This window comes from Saccostrea cucullata, unplaced genomic scaffold (assembly GCF_032062105.1).
Source record: "Saccostrea cucullata isolate Sc308-1 unplaced genomic scaffold, CSIRO_AGI_Scuc_v1 ctg2416, whole genome shotgun sequence".
Lineage (NCBI taxonomy): Eukaryota > Metazoa > Mollusca > Bivalvia > Ostreida > Ostreidae > Saccostrea > Saccostrea cuccullata.
The window spans coordinates 82,955-103,926 of record NW_026941000.1 but is presented as its reverse complement, the minus strand read 5'-3'; the positions used below and the strand labels follow the sequence as shown (position 1 = coordinate 103,926).

The following is a 20,972-nucleotide window of genomic DNA, read 5'->3' as shown; positions in this document are numbered from 1 at the left end:
TATCGTTTGACACTGGCTGCTTGTTTATAGATTGTGCTTCATTAATATATCAAAATTATATGTGGGTAGAACACATGTGGAATGTATTGTGTGTACACTGTGTCTGTTTCATTGTTATCGGCGTCGGAAGTCAGGTGTGATCTGAGTGGTCGAAACAAGAAAGATTAAGTCATTTCAGGCGTACGACTACCCGCGGAAACCCTATCTAGGTAAAAATAGCAGCTTATTTACTGGAATTGATAAAACGAAAGTTGTAAAGGTAGTGTTATTTTATTTTTTGACACTGTAAGAAACAGTTGATGACAATGGATGAGAAAAGGGATCTTATACGTATGTGTAAAATCTCTGCTGGATTTTTCGTGAAAAAAGGAAATTTAAAACAAAATGGAATTGATATACATTCATGTGGTATTAAAAGTTATATTGAATGTGCATTGTGCTTTGGGATGCCTTAGTTTTTTTTTTTTAACACTTCATCTGATATCTAAAACGAAATAACTTGTAAGGCCATATCCTGGATTGTCGACATAAATTTCATGTCTCTACAGGACCAGAAATTAAAGTATAATGATTATTTTGTATTCGATTGGGAATAACCTGTGTATACTGTATGACTTTTTATTATCAACTGCAAGACATAATTTTCCACTCAATGGTACAGTGTATGGAAAACCTTCAATCAAGGTAAGTTTATCATATTATATTGGGTAAAGATAAGAGTGCCATGTATCTATATAGCAATAAAAATACTAATCTCAACATAGGAAACTCGCTTGGGGTACAAATTCATTAGATCCAACGTTAGACCGTCGATCGCAACTTCTCGGGCCTTAATTTCCGACTAGGGGAAAAACGACCTCGAAGTTGTTTTTCCGACCTCTCACGGAAAGACCCGAGATGATGCGATTGGTTAAACCGTATGTGTAAAAAGTTATTTCCGGTTGGATATATTTTTTTGTACTTTTGGTTTCATAGTGCTGGAGAAAGATGTCGTTAAACATAAATGGTTTGATAATTTTTTGCCATAACTTTCTTTTTTCAAAGTAATTTAAAATAATTGCTGCTTTTGTCCCGGTTGGGTTGATTTTTTTAGGGGTGGGGGTAAATTGTTGCTCAATATTTTTTTTTTAATTAGTGTACATGTAGCTAGACTCACACAAAACTTGACATACATGTACATGTTTTCTTTTTTTCATATTTTTGTTATCGCTCTTCTCCCATTAGGCCCATACAGAGTAATTATATATTAGAGGTAAAGTGGGGGGGGGGGGGCACAACCAAACTTGCTAAATTTGATTGCGGCTATTCACTAAAACAATTCTTGATGAAGTCATCAAATGTTTTAATTTAGCACCCTTTTCAATGTCTTATTTCCGCCATACAATTACAATTAGCATTCCTCATAAAAAGCATCTTTACGGTTTCAATGTCATTCAGACAAGATAGATCATACATGTATTAAACAACATGTTTATTGCACTTTCATTGGTTTGAAATATTTTTATTACAATGATATTTTACATTTTGAAAATCTGGAAATTTTAGTTTAATTGCTCTGAATGAAAAGATGCACAATAGTAACTGTCAATTATTTCTACTTTGATTGATAATGTATTTTCTTACAAATTTCACATTTAAGAAAGTGTTAAAAAATAACATTTTCACAAATTTAATAAATTAAACTAGTACTAGTATTTTAGTTCTTCAAAAATCACCAAAGTCTCACACCGTCTTTCTCAAATGCCGAACAGTCTAAACTGATTAAAAATAATCAAGTCCTCAAAATGAGTGGGTTATGAATATGCGAACCCTGTTTTGTATGTTATCATATCATACGGGCCAAATCACATCACTAAATAGTTCTTATTTCTCATGCTTTTAGAAAATTTTGAAATGATTTGATTTTATTTACAGAATTTGTTATTTATGGATTGTTAGCAGTCTCGGTGTTGAGGAAAAAATGGATGCCATTTCTAGTAAGATTATACTGTTACAAATGAAAATGTATATTCACTTGAAGACGAATCTCTAATACATTATTATTGGAAGACTACACTACCTGCATTAAAAAGTTGTTCAATGATCATAGAACACATTTGTTTGATACTTTAGAGACTAGAATAGCATAAGAGTAATTTTGGTACAAAGTATATATAGGATCTCCTATGATCTGTGGTTGGATATGATTTTATCCAACGAGTTGTGTGATGTTTATCCGTATATAAACACACAACGAGTTGGATGAAAATCATATCCAACTACAAATCATGGGAGATTCTTTTTATCCCATGTTTAATGCTTCACAACCGATGTTATACACTGTTTTATACAGCACTCTACTTTATTTTACTTCATCATGCTAACGCAAAACCATTGTGACGTCATTACGGCAATTAACTGTGGGATATAAAAAATTTATCCAATGGGTCATATCCACGGGATAAAGGGGTAAACATGGGATAAAATTCATTATGTCATTTGTAAACCGTAAAGAAGTCTGTGTGGTTTGGTAAATGTAACATGTGGGCAGTACTGACACATCCTTACAGAAAGCGAACCCGGATTGCATCGCAAACCCAAAGCGGACCAGGAACAAAAGCTGAAAGCAAACCCAAAATTGAGCAGATTCCAATGCCCTGTTCACACGACGAGTTTAATTCGAAGTAAATTAATGCGAAGTAAACTAATGCGAATCAAAATAATGCGAATTAAATTGCGTTCACACGACAGGTAATGCGAAGTAAACTAATGCGAATTAAAATTTTACTTCTACAGTCAGGCGTCTGTAAGTCTATTATGACGTCATTTGTAAATCACGTCATGTGTGCAGAGCCATCCTTTGATACATCATGTGGTGGCTACAGGTATTCATTGATTTTAGTGATTAACATACTTTCCCTCAATTTTTGAACCAAATATAGCACAAATACATATATCTAACCACCAACATGTGTCCTGTGACTTAATTCTGGCCTTACGCATGCGTCAAAATTTAATTCGAATTAGCTTCGCTTAGCGTTCACACGGAGCTAATGCGAAGTAATTTAATGCGCAGTAAACTAATTCGAATTAAACTAATTCGCATTAAATTCTCCGTGTGAACGCTAAGCGAAGCTAATTCGCGTTAACTTTACGTTTAATTCGAATTAAACTCTCCGTGTGAACAGGGCACAAGAAAGAGTTTGCGGGTTTGGTATCACATAACAGAGCATTCAATCAAGATTAGCGATTAATCAATCTTCGCGTCGACCAATCAACATGACAAAAAATTGTTAATTGGGATTAAACATCAAATGCATTGACCAGTGGACTTGTTTGTGTTATTCAATGCAATGCTTAACATTGAATATATGCAAACAAAGAGTGTTAAAGTGAGTGTACGTGTAAATCAATTACATTGTACATGTATTAACATTATCTTAAAAAAATATGCATAACTGTAAACGAACTATATATGGTTGCGTTTTCTGTATAGCGAAAATAGAATTCAGTAAATCAAGTACATGTAAAAAGCTTAATGTCTTTTATATTTTACTGGCATATTATCAAATTCAGAAAGCGCTTAATCAAATCCACGCTACGCTTGTAACGTTCTGAGAAATGAATATCATACACGCCAAATATAATACATTTAGTACACAATATTTTAAATTGATATATAGTAATTCTCCGGGCTGCATGCTACATTTACCGTAAATCTGGAAATTTTTACGTCGATTTATTTTTGCGAATTTGGGTCAAAAAGCTGTTGATTAATTTTTACGCTTCAAATTTTTGCGAATTGTCACTGGTGCTAAAAATAAAAATCACTGAAGATTTTCATATCAGGTTATTTTTCAAATAATATGCCCAGTTAGAATTCCACCAATATACTCGCAACGTGGCAAGAAATTGCAAAATCAATCCAAAACAATTTTGATAAAAATACAAAAGGATTTGCACTGAAAATAATTTCTAAATCAATTATAACAAACATTTTAGAGGTTGTGTATGCCTTTATCTAAAGTATAATCCAAATGGAGAAAAAATATAACTAATTTTCTCAACGTTTGGTTTTTTCTCACCTAAAATTTATACGCCGCGTTAACATTTGGAACTTTCTAGTAAATGCACTGATTTTGAGTTATCGCCCGTGTTGATACACGGTTAGATAAAATTACAGTTCTCTCTTTATTGGCAAATTAAATGATGAAATAATTAAAAAGGGGATTAACGCCTCAATGCTTGTCAAATCATCGGACGATATTGCATATAATGAGGGCAATTTACACGCATGGGTAATTAACTTGTAGTTATATCGTAGACTTGTGTAAACAGGTTTCTTTTAAAAATGACCAGTGCTTACTGACGCCCATTCACTGAGTTAAAAAAAGACACGAGTTCTCAGAAAAAAATTCTTCACATGTTGATTTATTTTTAAGAAAAGTATTTTTGCGAATGCAATGCACGCGCAATTTTGCTAAAAATTTATCTACAGTAAAAATTTCCAGATTTACGGTATTTATTTTGTTATACCCGCACTTTGTAATGAAAGTTCGGATATATTGTTGTTACCCATGTTCGTCCGCCCGTCCGTCTGTCAAACAAATCCTCAAACTACTGTTACATTTTAAACAGTATCCTAATCATCGTTTGGGAGATGATTATTAACAAGTCTATTGATTGTGATGATTTTTCAACAGGTATAAATGGTTTTTTTTTTGCCATTCTTTTAAGAATGATTATGTTTTATGGCACAAAATAGCTGACATTATTTCTGCGAGTTTTATACTTTGCGAATCAAAATTGATCACAGAAAAAGCGAAAAATAGATCGTCGCAAAAATAGTCGTATATTTGACCCCCAGGGTGAAATTGAAAATTCCGAAACCTTACTTACTTATTTACTTATTAAAATAATATTATCAATATTATTAACACTTAACTTGTACCTCGTTTAAAAGTGCTTGCAGGGAAAAGGAAACGTCATATTTCTATTATGTGAACAAAAATATGACGTTCACGAAAATTAAGTGTATGTTGCCTTACAGTTCAGTAAGTTGTAGAGAGTTAATCTAACCATTTGCATATATTATAATAATATATATCGGCCTTTGGTGCATAGACATATCTAGCGGAGCCAAAACGAAAACAGAAAGCAAACTCATGATTCTGTTAGGGACGTACATGTATCTATAACATGTAGGTTGTGTATTGTATTGACTGTGTAATTTAGCTCTAGTCTCATTTCTATTGTAATAAATTGTATATATCTTTTTTTCTTGTGCCATTGGAGTAATTCTTAGAATACATATGCATCATATACAGCAACCATGTACTTAGATATCTTGAACTGGGCTTCTTATATTACAGTTTTTGCGAATTTTGGTTTCTGGAGAGAGCTGTGGATTCCCTGAAGCTTCGGAGGAAATTGTTAATTCTTGCCCCAAGAATATTGCAGAATGGAGAAAACAATCCCTTCTAAAGAACTGTACTTACTTGACCACACAACATAACTGTTCTGAACCAAAGCCTTACGTGTATCATTGTCTCTTAAACCATTTTCGTAATACCACGGTGGAAGTATGTGCTCAAGAAAGTAGAATTTTTTCTGGTATATGCCACATTTTACATTATTTATTTTTTTTTAATAATCTCTTTGTTTAACATATGTTCAGTTACATTTTGGTATTTACTAGGATATGGGGGATATTTTTTAAAGATTATAATTGTTTACTGCTAAAAGTTGCTTTTAGCTCTACTTTGCTTATTTTGACTCCATTTTATCATATCTTAAGGTAAGTTTCAAAATAGATTTTAACAAGAATGATAGCTCCAAATAAGATAAATATGCAGAACTCTGTTTTAATATATTTATATGAATCTGAACGTAATCTGTAATCTTCGACAGCTAGTGGTTTTTTTTTATTGTCAATTTTGAACTTATGAGAGATATGTGTTGATCAATGCATTTTAACAATTGCAAACTATGATTTAAAGAATACTCAGGGCGAAAAAAATATTTAATACGAGAATGCATCATTTGATTAAAAAAAAAATAAATTAAGTAAAAGATTGATTCTGGTTTTACTTTATCTAGCCCCATAGTCTTCTATTTCTTTGAATGAATTTCCAACATAGTAGTGTGTAGTATTACATGAAGTGAAGTTTTTTTTTCTTTTATGTGTGTTTAAGAGTTTAGTTGCATGTTCATCCGTTGTCAATGGATTTTGTCTCAGATAAAATATTCCCTTTTCTATTTAATCTTTCTGACTTTTTGCAGCTCCACAAACAATCCCTGAAAATTCGCAGAACACAGTACATGTATATAGTTCAGCTGACATCAAGTTACCGACACACATATACTACAAATGTAGTATAGTAGTCTGCGTGTTGCAGTAGTTAGAGTGTTTGCTCCTCTATGTTTCGAGGTCCTCTAGGGTTCGACCTCTATGTTTTCGTGAAAACTGGTCTTTCGAATGAGAACCTCTAAGACGAGGGTCCGTGTCGCAGTAGGTGCTGACAAGCAAAAAAAAAAACAACATCGCGACTCAATTGTCCTGAGTGTAAGTATAGATCCAAATGTGTGGCCCTTCGACAACAAGTGGTGAAATTTCAATATGGGGTAAAAATTCTCAAATATAAATGCAAACACAGTGTTCATGCAATATTTTTTTTTAATTAAAAAGAATAAATGTTCATGATCAAAAATTTCTTAAATTCATGGTTATGATGCATATTTCAGTTGCTTTTATTTCATGTAAGTATCTCGTCAGAATTTTAAGCAAACTGTCAAGGAAATGATGTACCCTCAAAATGAAAATTTTCATAAAAAAAACTCTTTTGGTAAGACCACCCTCGCTCTAATTACTGCAGGGCATCCGTTACTGTTGGATACCATGTACCCCCGCATAGGAGATTGACCCATCTCCCATCTGCTGCAACACCTACTGCCTACATTTTTCCAAACCGATAAAATTTTGACGAGGGGGGGGGGGGGCTTTTACATTGCTTATAAAAATCCGGGGATATGGCAGTGCATGATCACTCAAATACCTTTTGGTCAATATCCCTTGGGGTTTAGTAAGCAAAGTACAAATTTGTTGATTTTTAGCTCCGTCACGGAACATTGGTTTTCGACTGTAATATTTTAATTTCTTTCAACTATTGTTTGGAAGACTCATTTGTTGTAATAATTTGAAAATATCTACCATTCTATTAAGTAGATAAAGACATATTCATGGAAACGGCAGACTTATGAGTGTTTTTTTTTCAGTTCATAATTGCAAATATTTCTTAGTAGGTGCAGATTTGTTGAATTTGATTTGTTTTCATTTTATATAGGACACTGTGCTGAATACAACTTCCTTGGAAAAATAATCCAAACGAATCATGAAGCAAAGTGTAAGCAATGCCCAAAGATATATAATTCAGGCGATGTTTACAAATGTAAGTTAAAATAAGATGACTGATTTAATTTCTTGAACATCTACGCTATATGCTAAATATCAGACGGCAATCATTTTACATTTTAATCTAAAATGTTAATGAGTTGAGACATGAGTCTTTTAAGAATTTACTTCTAGTAGAAGATGGATGTTTTGTGTTTATAAGTATGCTTGTCAAACCTTGAGTCATATCTTTCTTTAATAGATCAAGAATGTTACAACTTTACCAGACAGCAGAGTGATGAAACAACTGAATCAGGGTGATGAAACATTTTTTTGCATTGTACATCTTCTATTTTACTTTTTCATCTGACACTTATTTTTGGTCTTTAAGAGCAAAACATGGACTTTACCACACGAGAGGCGGGGGTATCATTTAGTAAGCCTAGCGCTCACATTACCTCAATCTTTTTTTTCGCATACACACGAGTCACAGTGATTCAGATGTGATCCAATCTAATAGTATGTCGACTATTTTAGGTACGATATCAAACACAAACTAACATAAATAACGACAAAAAATGGAATCTTCAAATAATTCAAACACTAATAAAAAAGTATTGATACAATCAAATTATATTTACACTTTTAAAGCTATTAATCATCAACTCTTTATTTAACCTTTAATTAATTTTATTTAGAACTGATCAAAATTCGTAACTGGCTAAACGACTGTTTTATGCAATGTGCTAAAACAAAATATAAAATTACTGAACTATATGTACATCTATCTACATGATAGGCTGGTTGTCCTTTTGACTGGCTACGGAAAAAACGTCAAAATGTTCCTTTTGTGAATCATCAGAGCTTTCACATCTGTCACTGTAATTCCAAGATATTTTAAAATTCTTGAAACAAGTGCGCGGTTGAATGAATATTTGAAATATCGGCAGGAAATGACTCTTAACTGTGTTGCTTCAGACACTAGTGTAACGTGCCAATGTCATTTGAAAAATTGAAACATATGAGAGATGAATGTTAAGTTTATTTCGAGTTTATAAACTCATTCCCAAGGTAAGGGTGGGTTAACAATTTCTATGGGATAGCAAATTTAACCCTAACCTAACCCTAGCAGGCTAACCCTAGCCTTAACCCTCACCGTAATGCTAACCCTACATTGGGTTTGGTCTAAAAATGAATAACGATTTCTCACTCTAAAAATAGGAAGATTTTTTAACAGTGCTACTCAGATATTTCAAGATATGGCATGTTAAACTTTGTTCATATTGTTACCATTAAAAGAAGGGAAAAGGCATGACCGCCGAAACCTTGTTTTTTATACCCATTTTTCCAAATATATCAATAACTGTGCAAGAAAAGGGTTTCTTAACAGTCATGTATATTTTATTTACATATGAAAGCATTGCAGTGTTGTTTTTGTGATACCAAAATAATACACTTAACAAAACTTCTGAATTTTCACTTAAAAATGTATCTATTTTTAAACTACTACTAGTATATAGAATGGTATGATATTTTCAAATATTACAACAAACGAGACATCTCAACAATTGTTGAAAGAAAATCAAATATCACCAATAAAAACCAATGTTCCGTGACCAAGCTTAAGAAAATAAAACTGTACAATGTGTCATGAGTTTTGTTAGATTAACATCTTTTTGTAATCATTATCAAATTTTAAAAACTAGTCTCACAAAAAAAAAAAATTGGCAAAATGACAATGAGAAAGAAGGTAGGGGCGTAGGAATGTTGATATCTGCATCGTCCTTGCACCGCATTTTACTCACTTTTATTATGTCGCCCCGAACGAAGTCAGGCGACATATTGCGATTGTACGCATGTTTTTGTTATTTCTCGGAGATGGCTCGAACAATATTCCTTCGAAACTTTCTTCGAAGGGCGACCACCGGTTGTAGTTGTGTTGTGTGGTCATTCAGTTTAAAAATGGCTACCGTTGCCATGGAAACCTGCATAAAGCGACGAATTTTGTCAGCGAATGTTTTCTCTTGTTTCTTGAACATTCATCATGAAACTTTTTGTATAAAAGCCATTTAAACACATTTTTCTTTTTTCTATAGGCTATGCGTCATTTTTATCCCCAATTTATCGCAAATTGAAAGCTTTGGACACAATTTTAACACACCGGAAATGACCTTAATCTTTGCCTGAGACCGCAGCTTCGCGTCACACCAGGTTAAAAAAGTGCAAAATTGTTTTGACATAATCTTAGAAACACAAAAACAAACATTTCAATGGTATGAAAATGATGGTGCTCGTGGCGGTCTAATATCATCTCAAGCAGTCTAAATCATCCTTGAAGCGGTGTACTTACGTACTAAACGTCCAGAGATATTGACCAAAAACCTCTGAATGATGATACACTGTCAAAACCCCGTATCTGGATTCCATTGAACACGTTTTTGATATTCATAAAGATATCACCCCCACACATCCACACAATTTCAACCGTTTTGAAAGATATATGCAATAGGTGTTGCAGCAGATGTTTTAATTTCCTATTCGGGGATACATGGTATCCAACAGGAGAGGATATCTTGCAGTAATTAGGGGGAGTGGTTGTCTTATTCCATAGATCCATCAGGCAAGGCGTGGATCTGAGATTTTTCACAATTTACCAACCTAAATGTTTCCGGAAACCTCCAAACAAATTATTGCATTAAAGGTACTTGGACACAGATTTGATGTTAATATTTTCTCATTTTTTCTGTATAATTTTACGAATTATATATTTTAATAGCATTTCACACAAAAATTAATTAAAAATATTGTTTCATTTAAAAGTTATTAAAACTTTAAATTTTTTTGGCGGGTTTGATTGACACATCCTTGCACTTTCACAAATTTTATCTTTATTCTTAATCCTTAGGAAAAGTGGCAATTTTGATGTGTTTTAATGAGATATATTATAACAGATAAATATTATAACTTTTATCAAGAAAAAAAATTTTCTTCAGAGTAGAAATGTTAGAAAGCAAAACACCTTCACAAGTATCGTCATTCCGAACTAAGAGATGCGTACAGAGTTTAGCAAATCGAGAACACTCGTGTTATGTACACAGTTTTTGTAAACAGGGCTAGAGTTCTGTTATTGTTTATATTTAGAATTCACCGGGTGCGTTTAATCCTCACAGTCTGCTTACCACAACTGCACGGACTGACAATATATTATATGTTTGTTTTGCTTTCGAACGTGCCTACTCTGAATTTTCTGGATTATAGCATTAATATTTTTCATTTATACAAAACGAAATTGCCACTTTTCCTAAGGATTAAGAATAAAATTAAATTTGAACTTTCAGTATCTTTTAAACGAAGTAAGACTTTTAATTAATTTTTGTGTGTAATGCTATAAAAATATATAAGTCGTAATATTTTAGAGAAAATAATAACTTCCAATTTGTGTCCAAGTACCTTTAAATACATAAATACAAATATTATTCTAATAAATATTGTTCTGTAAATTTTCATTTAAGGGTACATAATTTCCATGACACCTTACTTGAAATTCTGACGAGATACTGACATGAAATTTACACAACATCGAACTGAAATATGCGTCATTAACCATGAATTAAAGAAATTATTTTTTGTATGCATTTGTTCTTTAACACTTAGAAAATGTTAGGTGAACACTTAGAAGTTAGGTTCAGTGTACATCTTAAAAGATATACTTGGTAGCGCGGATTCCTCAAATAATGCTACAAATAAGAGTAAGGGTGGATTGAAAATTGATTATATGTATAGATTTATTAAAACAATGCTAGTGAAGATGTGGAATGATTTTGATATGTAGGTAAAAATAAACCTATGGTTAATGTATATGATGAGATTACAAGGAGAAATATTTCACATATTAGGCAGTTGTATTTTTTCAGTCCACAATATTCTTGAGTTTTAATAGTAATGTTCTTGCCTATGTTTTTTTATTATTATAATTCGACTTCTTTTAGAAACAGCAAATGGAATATTACAGCCAACAATACAAAAATGAATTTTCAAGATGCATCACATCCTCAAGACAAATCCACCAATGCAGCAACGATTTTTGTGATTATCCTTGGTGTTTTGTTAGCCTTTTTTGTATTTTTGAGCTTGGCCTTTCTCATTTGGAAAAGAAAAAAGAGACAGAAAAGGAGATCACAAGAACTCAATCCTGGTATGCTTACTATACTGTGTTGTAATAGATATTTCAAATTAACTTTTCATAATGATATGATTGCTATCATAAATTGAAATTGGCTATGCCAAACAGATTGTGGTCTCCTGCTATAACTAGAGATGGGGTGTTAAATTGTGTTTTTTCGTTTGTTTATCTGTCATTCTGTTTTGTTGTAACCATTAAGTTTCCAGACAATATCTAAGATATGTGTTAATGTACAATAGCTTCTTTTGACTAAGACCAGACAACCAATGATTGTGAGTTCAAATTATCTGTTAGTTGCAAAAAATTGTTTCCATGTGATTTCTTTATATTTTTTCTAGCGTTTTACATTAAAATCATATCCTACTTTCCTAAAACACAGGAAATACACTTTGTGATTTTTAAAGGTGTAACAACAAGAAATATGAAATATTGAAATTATTCTTCAGATTACCTCTAGAAAAATGACGTAAATTTATTTTAATATGGTCCTTACTAATTTAAAGTCAAAAATCACAGTTGCTTATTCATAATAATGATTTCTCCTAGTTTGTAAATTTCGATTGTCATCTTCATCCACGAATTTACATTCCCGATTAATTTTTTATTCAACATAATAATTCAATGAATTTGAAACAAATGTTATTTACACACCAAATCATGTTCTTCTAACCTAAGCTTTTCCCATGCTTGTTATGGTAATCACTGTACTGAGTATTTGGCTGTTTGCCCTTCTAATTTTTCGGAATTTTTAGATAAGATCAGCTGAATGCTCAAGTAAGGTTTCAAATCAACCTTTATCAGTTTTATAGATGTACATGTGTATCTTTTCGTCCAAATGATTTGAAGTCTTTCAAATGAAGTAACATGCTATTTTCAGGAATAAATTTCAAATGAGTAAAATATCACGGTAACATCTTCAGCATCTTTTTTCTCAAAACAGCTTGGCCATCAAAGATTACTCCTTGCTGTTGAATATTTACATCCACTTAATATTTTCTCTTTAATTTCTTAAGAAACCCATTGCGTTAATCACTGCATGGACTACATTAGGCATGTCGCCTGTACAGATTTCTTGATCAGTGGCTGTTCCATCAATGAAACGTATAAAGACGTTCGCATCATTATTACAATAATTAATCTTTTCAATCCTACTTTAAATGATTGTTTAAACAGATATAAATATAAACAATAAAATGTCTTTCTTTGTTTGTTTATACTGGAATTAACGGTCGCAGCTATTGCAGAAAAATTTACATAACCCGCGTGTTGCTTTTTTATCTTGACCAGCGTATAAGATTTTGTCACACCATTAAATGTAACATATATATATATATTTTTATTGTTCGTGTCGTTGGTCATTTTTAGTGCTTTATATATATATATATATATATATATATATATATATATATATATATATATATATATATATATATATATATATATATATATATATATATATATATATTTAAAAGTAAAAATCCAAAAATATCACAAAACATTTACTGCAAGCGCTTTCGCCATGTTCGGCTATTCAGGCAGTTATACAAATGTCCAAAAGTTTAAAAGTCATAAGAACAAAGGAAAATGAGAAACAAAAACAACTAGCACTACTACTAAACTACTAAACACTAGATATTTACATACTTAATTACATGTTGAATTGGAAATTTTTAAGAACACCAATAAAGAAAGAAATCCGGACCGCTATGAAATGCGTCCGGTCTATCGGGTATACTCGGGTGAAGTGCGATTTACATAATTGAACGAATTAATTATGCTAATTAATTACAACAATCAGTAAATCGTACATTGTTTCATTCTCTCAAAATGGCGTAACTTTACTTAATAAAGAATAATCAAAGAAAAATAATATAGCAGGGATATTTAAACATAGGAATTATGATCAATTATTAATTTTGAAATATTTAAGGACTTATTACCGGGAAAAAATAATTAACAAAGGCGTAAGCAATACATAGTTATGTGGGTTGTTCGAGAGTTGGTGACGCAAATTAACTGTAGAGTTTACACTGGATTGAGAGAATAATCTTGTTTAGTATCATCAGGAATTGGGTCTAGTTAGACGTAGACGTAGACAGTAGACGTAACTCATTCGAAAAACGTATTCCTAGATACTACATCTACCCTGATTGATGGTGAAATCGAATTCAGTCTCCACACCAAACCCACAGACTCCCACCTATATCTTATGCCCTCTAGCTGTCATCCCCCACACACTTTTAAGAGAGTGCCTAAGGGTCTAGCCACCAGAATTCGACGCATCTGTTCGTCCCCTGCCTTATATCAGGAGCAAAGTGGTCTTCTTAAGTCCCACTTATGCAAAAGAGGATACAATGCCCGCACCGTACAAACAGCTATTGATGAGAAGGCGGGACATGACAGGCAAAACCTATTACGCTACAAGGAGAAGGACAATAGCGGCAGGGTCCCTCTGGTAACCACATACCACCCCGTCCTTAAGAACCTTAGCGGTATCCTTCAAAAGAACCTACCAATTCTCCATTCAAACAAACGAATGGCAGACGTCTTTAAGGACCCCCCATTGGCTGCATACAGACGCCCAAGGAACCTAAAGGACATGGTAGTAAGAACCAGACTTGACAACCCATTACCTAACGGGGGCTTTAAAACTTGCTCTGACAGAAGATGTCTTCTTTGTAAGCACAGCACATACACAGACAGTTTTAACAGCCCTGTTACAAGCCGCAGCTACAAAATACTAGGGAATTTGTCCTGTCATACTGACAACTGCATTTATCTCATCAGTTGCAAAGTTTGCTCCAAACAGTATATTGGTGAAACAGGAGATCTCCGCAGGAGAGTCAATAACCACCGTTCAACCATTAGGACCAAAAAACTCAATGAACTCGTTGGGGAACATTTCAACCTTGAGGGTCACAAATGGGAGGACATGACATTAGTGGTGATTGACCATAACCCAAGATGGACAGATGCTCAGAGAAAAAGCAAAGAAAAGTTCTGGATGCACAGATTGAAGTCATTCCGCCCTAATGGTATTAACAAACTGAATGACTTCACCAGAATGAACGTAAACTAGACCCAATTCCTGATGATACTAAACAAGATTATTCTCTCAATCCAGTGTAAACTCTACAGTTAATTTGCGTCACCAACTCTCGAACAACCCACATAACTATGTATTGCTTACGCCTTTGTTAATTATTTTTTCCCGGTATTAAGTCCTTAAATATTTCAAAATTAATAATTGATCATAATTCCTATGTTTAAATATCCCTGCTATATTATTTTTCTTTGATTATTCTTTATTAAGTAAAGTTACGCCATTTTGAGAGAATGAAACAATGTACGATTTACTGATTGTTGTAATTAATTAGCATAATTAATTCGTTCAATTATGCAAATCGCACTTCACCCGAGTATACCCGATAGACCGGACGCATTTCATAGCGGTCCGGATTTCTTTCTTTATTGGTGTTCTTAAAAATTTCCAATTCAACATGTAATTAAGTATGTAAATATCTAGTGTTTAGTAGTTTAGTAGTAATGCTAGTTGTTTTTGTTTCTCATTTTCCTTTGTTCTTATGACTTTTAAACTTTTTTCTTTGTCCTGAGGAAGGGACAGGGCGTCCCGAAAATTTGACAATTTTTATTGTTCGTGCCTTTGGTCAATTTTAGTGCTTTTTATAAATTTCCATCCGTGACCATTTAATGTATATATATATATATATATATATATATATATATATATATATATATATATATATATATATATATATATATATATATATATATATATATATATATATATATATATATATATATATTGAGGGATCTTTATCGTGCCAACACTTGTCTTTGTACGAAATGAGATCAGTGTAATTGGAAACAAATACAATGTATGCTGCAGAACAGTAGGGCTTTAGATATTCAGATGTGCAATGATTCAAATAAATTTCTTTTTTCTGTTTTGAGCCATTTCAAAAGCTATTTTTTTTGTGCGTATTTGTTCATTTCTTTGCTTTTCTCAGATTTACCTAATACATCAGACCCAGGATGTGATATTGAACTTATTCCAAAAGATGATGGATCCTCTAACTCAAGAGAGGTAAAGATATTTGTAATATTTTTATGATGATTATATTCTTTATTAGCTAATCCGATCCGAAGGCTCAAGTGAGCTTTACTAATCAAAATCTGTCTGTTTTCTGTAGCCCTTGTTGTCGCCATAAATTTTTAACATTTTCGACTTGAACCAATTTTAACCAAACTTGACAAAGATTATCTAAAGATAAAGGGCATTTAAGTTTGCTCAAACGGTGGGTAACAACCCCTTCCAAGGAGATAACTAAGGAATACCGAAAATTTGTTGGGTATATAAAAGAATATAAACTAAGTAGGCTATAAGTGATGAAACCTTTAGGAAAGCCTTATGAAATAATGTAGGTTAAAGTTTGTTCAAATCAGGACCACGCGTATGGGAATAGGTAGAGGCAAATTAGGTTATCAAAGTTTAACCCAGAAATATATATCAGATAAATATCTAATTGGTAATTTTAATATTGACGCATCTTGGGATGATGTATATTTAAGTTTGTTTATGCATGCATCATGAACCCTGCGGATAGGGTGAAACTATAACGGGAAATCAAAGATTTAAGGACATACGCAACGTAGTTTAGACATTTTTGTCTTTTTCTATGGAGTTGAAGAATTCCAATTCTTGAAGGAACTGTGCACTTTTTTTAATGCCTATATATGGTGTTGTAAACTTCTTCTTATACAAATTTAGATAAAAAAAAAAAAACATCTAGAATATATATTTTTAGTAATTTTTGATGTATTTTTCTTTGAATCATCAAAGAACTTTCATCAATGAATATCTTTCAAAAACCCCTGGTAATGCATGCTGACTTTTTGTCTACATGTATGAACATCTGATGACGCTTTAATCTTAATTTAGGAATATCATGAAAAATTATAAGTATTTTAGGTACATTGCCTTTGTCCTTAAAAAGAAAATATTTTGAAAATTCTTTTTTTTTAATCAAAACCATAACTTGTGACATTTATATAGAAGCACTCATAGGAATGGTAGATTCAGGTTAATTCATATCATGATCCCCGGGGGTATATGGGACGGGGCCAAAATGGTTTAACAATAGAAATGTATTCACATTAGAAATTATATTTGAATTTTAGAAATACATAGTAAAATAAAATCTTAATAATTTTTTTTTCACAAGATCTGACACAAGAATATATATTTATAAAGGAAAATCTCTTAAAGAACAGAAACATTATGCTATGTAATATTGACAAAGAAGCATTCTCATGAAGTGAAGATTTAGTTTTGTTCAAATCATGGATCCTTGGATGGGGTGGCGGCGGGAAAGGTCACGATGAGTTGTCAATAATTTTTCGAAGTACAAGTTTTATTTTTCAAGAACAGATTTATATGCTAACAGTTATATGCTACAACAAGAAGGCATCCTTAAGTAGTATAAACAATGCTAAAATGATTTTTTTTCTAGCTCACGTGAGCAATGTGACCCATGGGCCACTTGTAGAGTCAATGTCTATAATTTACATCAATTTATGCATATAAAAAAGTTATTAATTTATTTAGTTAATTAATCCTTTTTAGCTCTACTGGTCAGAGACCAGAAGAGCTTATGCGATAGTAATGCGTCCGGCGTCCGTCCGTCTGTCTGTCTGTCTGTCTGTCTGTCCGTCTGTCTGTAAACAATTTTTAAAAACGCTACTCCTCCTACAATTTTAGTCTGATTTCAATATTACTTGGCACACAAGTAGACAACACTAAGATACATAGAATGATGCATCGGTTTTTAATTTCGATGAACGGTGTTGCCATGGTTACTAAAAATAGAATTTTCTGTGAAATTCCTTTAATACGCTACTCCTTCTACAGTTTTGGTCTGATTTCAATATAACTTGGCATACAAGTAGACTACACTAAGATACATAGAATAGTGCATCGGTTTTTAATTTCGATGAACGGTGTTGCCATGGTTACTAAAAATAGAATTTTCTGTGAAATTCCTTTAAAACGCTACTCCTTCTACAATTTTGGTCTGATTTCAATATAACTTGGCACACAAGTAGACTACACTAAGATACATAGAATAGTGCATCGGTTTTTGATTCGATGAACGGTGTTGCCATGGTGACTAAAAATAGAATTTTCTGTGAAATTCCTTTAAAACACTACTCCTTCCTCAATTTTGGTCTGATTTCAATATAACTTGGCACACAAGTAGACTACACTAACATACATAGAATAGTGTATCGGTTTTTGATTTTGATGAAAGGTGTTACCATAGTTACTAAAAATAGAGTTTTCTGTGAAATTCCTTTAAAACGCTACTCCTTCTACAGTTTTAGTTTGATTTCAAAATAAGTTGGCACACAAGTAGACTACACAAAGATACATAAAATAGTGCAATGGTTTTTGATAAGTACAAACCAGTAGAGCTACAGTCTCGACAGAGACTTCTGGTTTATTTATGATATTTGTTTTAATTTTATATTCTTTTTCCATTATGATAATAACTAAAAACATGCTTTTGTAAGGATTGCATTTGATATGATGGATGACTGTTTTATTAATACTCAAAGAATTGAATATAATTTTAGGAGAATTTGGATGACAGCAAATCATGTAAACAAACTCGCTGCGTCTTAGAAGATTCTGTGATGAAATGTGTTAAATGCTGTGTTTCTTTCGAGACGAGAGATGACAATAAATTCCGTGAGGAAAATAATGATGAAGATGATATAATACACAAAAAACAGTATCTTAAGCCAATGTATACAATATCGGCATCTGAAATCAATTGAATTTTATGGAAGTTATCTGGTTTTCCTTGAATTAGTGTCTAAGAGGAACGTAGGAACGTCACGCCTGGAATGACAAAGAAAATTTATTTGTGTGATAAGTCTCACCGAAAACCATCATTTGTGATTATTTAGTTTTATAATAATTCAAAAGGAAAAAAAAGTGATGTGCGATCTGACTGCTAGGTTGATTAATCTTTTTATAGCTTTTCTCCTTTTCCAGAATCTTTCACTTATTTTGTTACATGTAAACGCCAAGGTCGTGCGAGAATGAGTATTGAACTCAAGTCCGCTAAATACAAGTTATTTTCACAAGTGCGGAAAATAACAAAATCCTATCTCACGATTGAAATAAATTCCTCATTCAATTACAAAGTATTGGTTTTTAAAATACCTAGTAGACAAGTGTATAAGCCCTGAAATACAAGTTTTGGCATAGGCCTGACAGAATCTAGGAAGTATATATAATATAAGGCTGTTTCGCCCTCAGGGGTGAGATATCTCTGTTTCAACCCGTTGTCAAGAAGTCAATTTGCACTCTTATTTCTAAAAATTATTTCTACTAATTTCATAATATTTAATTCCTTTTCTCAGTCACAAATTCTTTATGAAATGCAAGGAGAAAATAAAACATTTTTTACAATTCTCTGTGGTTCTTATGTTATCAGTTCATTATCAGCTGCTTTGATGAATTATATAAGGAGATCCGCCATTCTCTCGTTTGGCATCACATGTCAAGGTATATACAAGTAAATGTGGATGGACCAAGACTTTCTAGCTATAAACTTTATAAAACTTTAAAAGCTCGGATAGAGTCGGACTCTCTACATAAAGAACACCCACTCATACAAGTAACTGTGGCGTCACAAAAGGAATGAGGTAACAATGCCCTGAGCGTTGATCTACTGTACATTTATAACATAAATGTTTTATATTTCAAGCATACATTTTGACAAAAAAATCATAGAAAAAATTTACCAATTTTTTTACACTTCCTTAATTATAATGTATTAATTCAGTATAAACGGTACACAATGTCATGAAAACAATTAAGTTTTGATTATTAGATTCTATGCACCCAACGAGACACTTTTTTATTATTAAAATTTAACCTGTACTGTTACTATATTTATACATAGTATAACAAATATAGTATTTCATGCCCTAAATCCATAGATATATCGACCTCAAAGAATGATATTTTGACTTTGCACTTTGTGCTCGTACATTATTCTTTCCTGTGAAGTTTATATAACTATGAATCGACATCCTGAAATGGCTATATTTGTATGATACAAGTTTCAGCTTTTAAAAAACCTTGCCTGACTAAATAAATCAATATTTACATGAGAAGTGATAAAATTTTTTAGCAATACTTTTGTAGGTTTAAAGTTTGTCCTTTCTTTAAATTTTGAGAACCCTGTATAAATGAAATCTCATGATTTTATTATTTTGTTATGTAGAAGAATCATCTCTACACTGCATACTAAGGAACTGTTATTTTGTGGGGGTTTTCTGCAAGTGGAGTGATCTGCCCTTGGATCTAAATTGAAAGCTTCATTGTACACATACAATGTTTGATAAAATTTGTTATAAAATTAAGGAATAACTGTCTTATTTTTCGATTTCATGATGTGATCAATCGATTAGCTTGCGTGATAATTTGCATAAACGCCGAAGCATAAAATTATCACACAAGCCAATCGATTGATCATCTTCATGAAATTGAAAAATCTGACAGTTATTCCTTATATTTACGTGCTGTGATTCCACCAATCCACGTGCTCCTAGTCCTGCTTCTGACTAGCTGTTCGTCCCGCCCTGCACGTGGGTTTTTTTTTTGGAACCACGCCAATACATTGATGGGGAAATAAATTACATTTACAATTTGTAATTTTATCTCGAACAAAGACACACCGGGAACAAAGACACACCGGTCACGGTAGCCTAGCGGTAGAGCGTTCGCTTCTTGATCGGGAGGCCCGGGTTCGATTCTCGTTCGCGGCGCCGCGTCATACCTAAGACGTAAACAAAGGTAGTGACTGTTCCTTCGCCAAGAGCTCGGCACTAAAAGTGAAAGTCACGGGTCTTTCGGATATGACCTTAAAAACGTAGGTCCCTTGTCACGGTAGGCGCTGGCACGATACAGAACCCTCACTGCTCAATGGCCCTCAGTGCCGAGTAAAGGTCTAAATTTGAAGCCCTTCACCGGCATACGGTGACGTCTCCATATGAGTGAAAAATTCTCAAGAGGGACGTTAAACAATATACAATCAATCAATCAATCGAACAAAGACATTGGAAATGTAAATATTCATGTATGTAAATATTTTTTTAACATGGATATAATTCAACACACATTTGGGGTCTATTTTCTCCACTGCAGTACACACTAGGAACGTGTGTTCATTTCTGTTTTTTTACTTAAAGGGGGGAGGGGCGTAGTGCCACTATCGTAGATTGAGAGTGGAATAAGTAAAATTAAATATAAGGTCTTTTTTGAGAAAACAAGTCCAATTTTTTGCATTAGTTTCTTATTATTGTATGGATCTGAACAGAAAC

The 20,972-nt window shown here is 32.7% G+C and overlaps 1 protein-coding gene across 2 annotated transcripts; it reads left to right on the top strand.

Annotated features, from left to right (window-relative positions):
- The first annotated feature begins 215 nt into the window (after nucleotides 1-215).
- On the top strand, nucleotides 216-19,355 carry LOC134256900 (uncharacterized). Of its 2 annotated transcripts, XM_062739578.1 has the most exons (8): nucleotides 216-684; nucleotides 1,915-1,976; nucleotides 5,352-5,592; nucleotides 7,323-7,427; nucleotides 7,632-7,686; nucleotides 11,359-11,564; nucleotides 15,584-15,660; nucleotides 18,210-19,355. In XM_062739578.1, the coding sequence occupies exons 2-8, from the start codon at nucleotides 1,965-1,967 to the stop codon at nucleotides 18,411-18,413; spliced, it is 900 nt and encodes a 299-aa protein (XP_062595562.1). In that variant the 5' UTR covers nucleotides 216-684; nucleotides 1,915-1,964; the 3' UTR covers nucleotides 18,414-19,355. The 2 variants fall into 2 exon arrangements, with proteins under 2 accessions (XP_062595562.1, XP_062595564.1); XM_062739580.1 differs by lacking the exons at nucleotides 216-684; nucleotides 5,352-5,592 and having other exon boundaries at nucleotides 1,919-1,976.
- The last annotated feature ends 1,617 nt before the right edge of the window (nucleotides 19,356-20,972 follow it).

What these genes read in the sequence shown, in the direction of transcription:
- LOC134256900 (XM_062739578.1), top strand. An exon ending in GATGAAACAACTGAATCAGG is followed by an intron (nt 7,687 to 11,358) that starts GTGATGAAACAT and finishes GACTTCTTTTAG; the next exon opens with AAACAGCAAATGGAATATTA. An exon ending in ATCACAAGAACTCAATCCTG is followed by an intron (nt 11,565 to 15,583) that starts GTATGCTTACTA and finishes TGCTTTTCTCAG; the next exon opens with ATTTACCTAATACATCAGAC.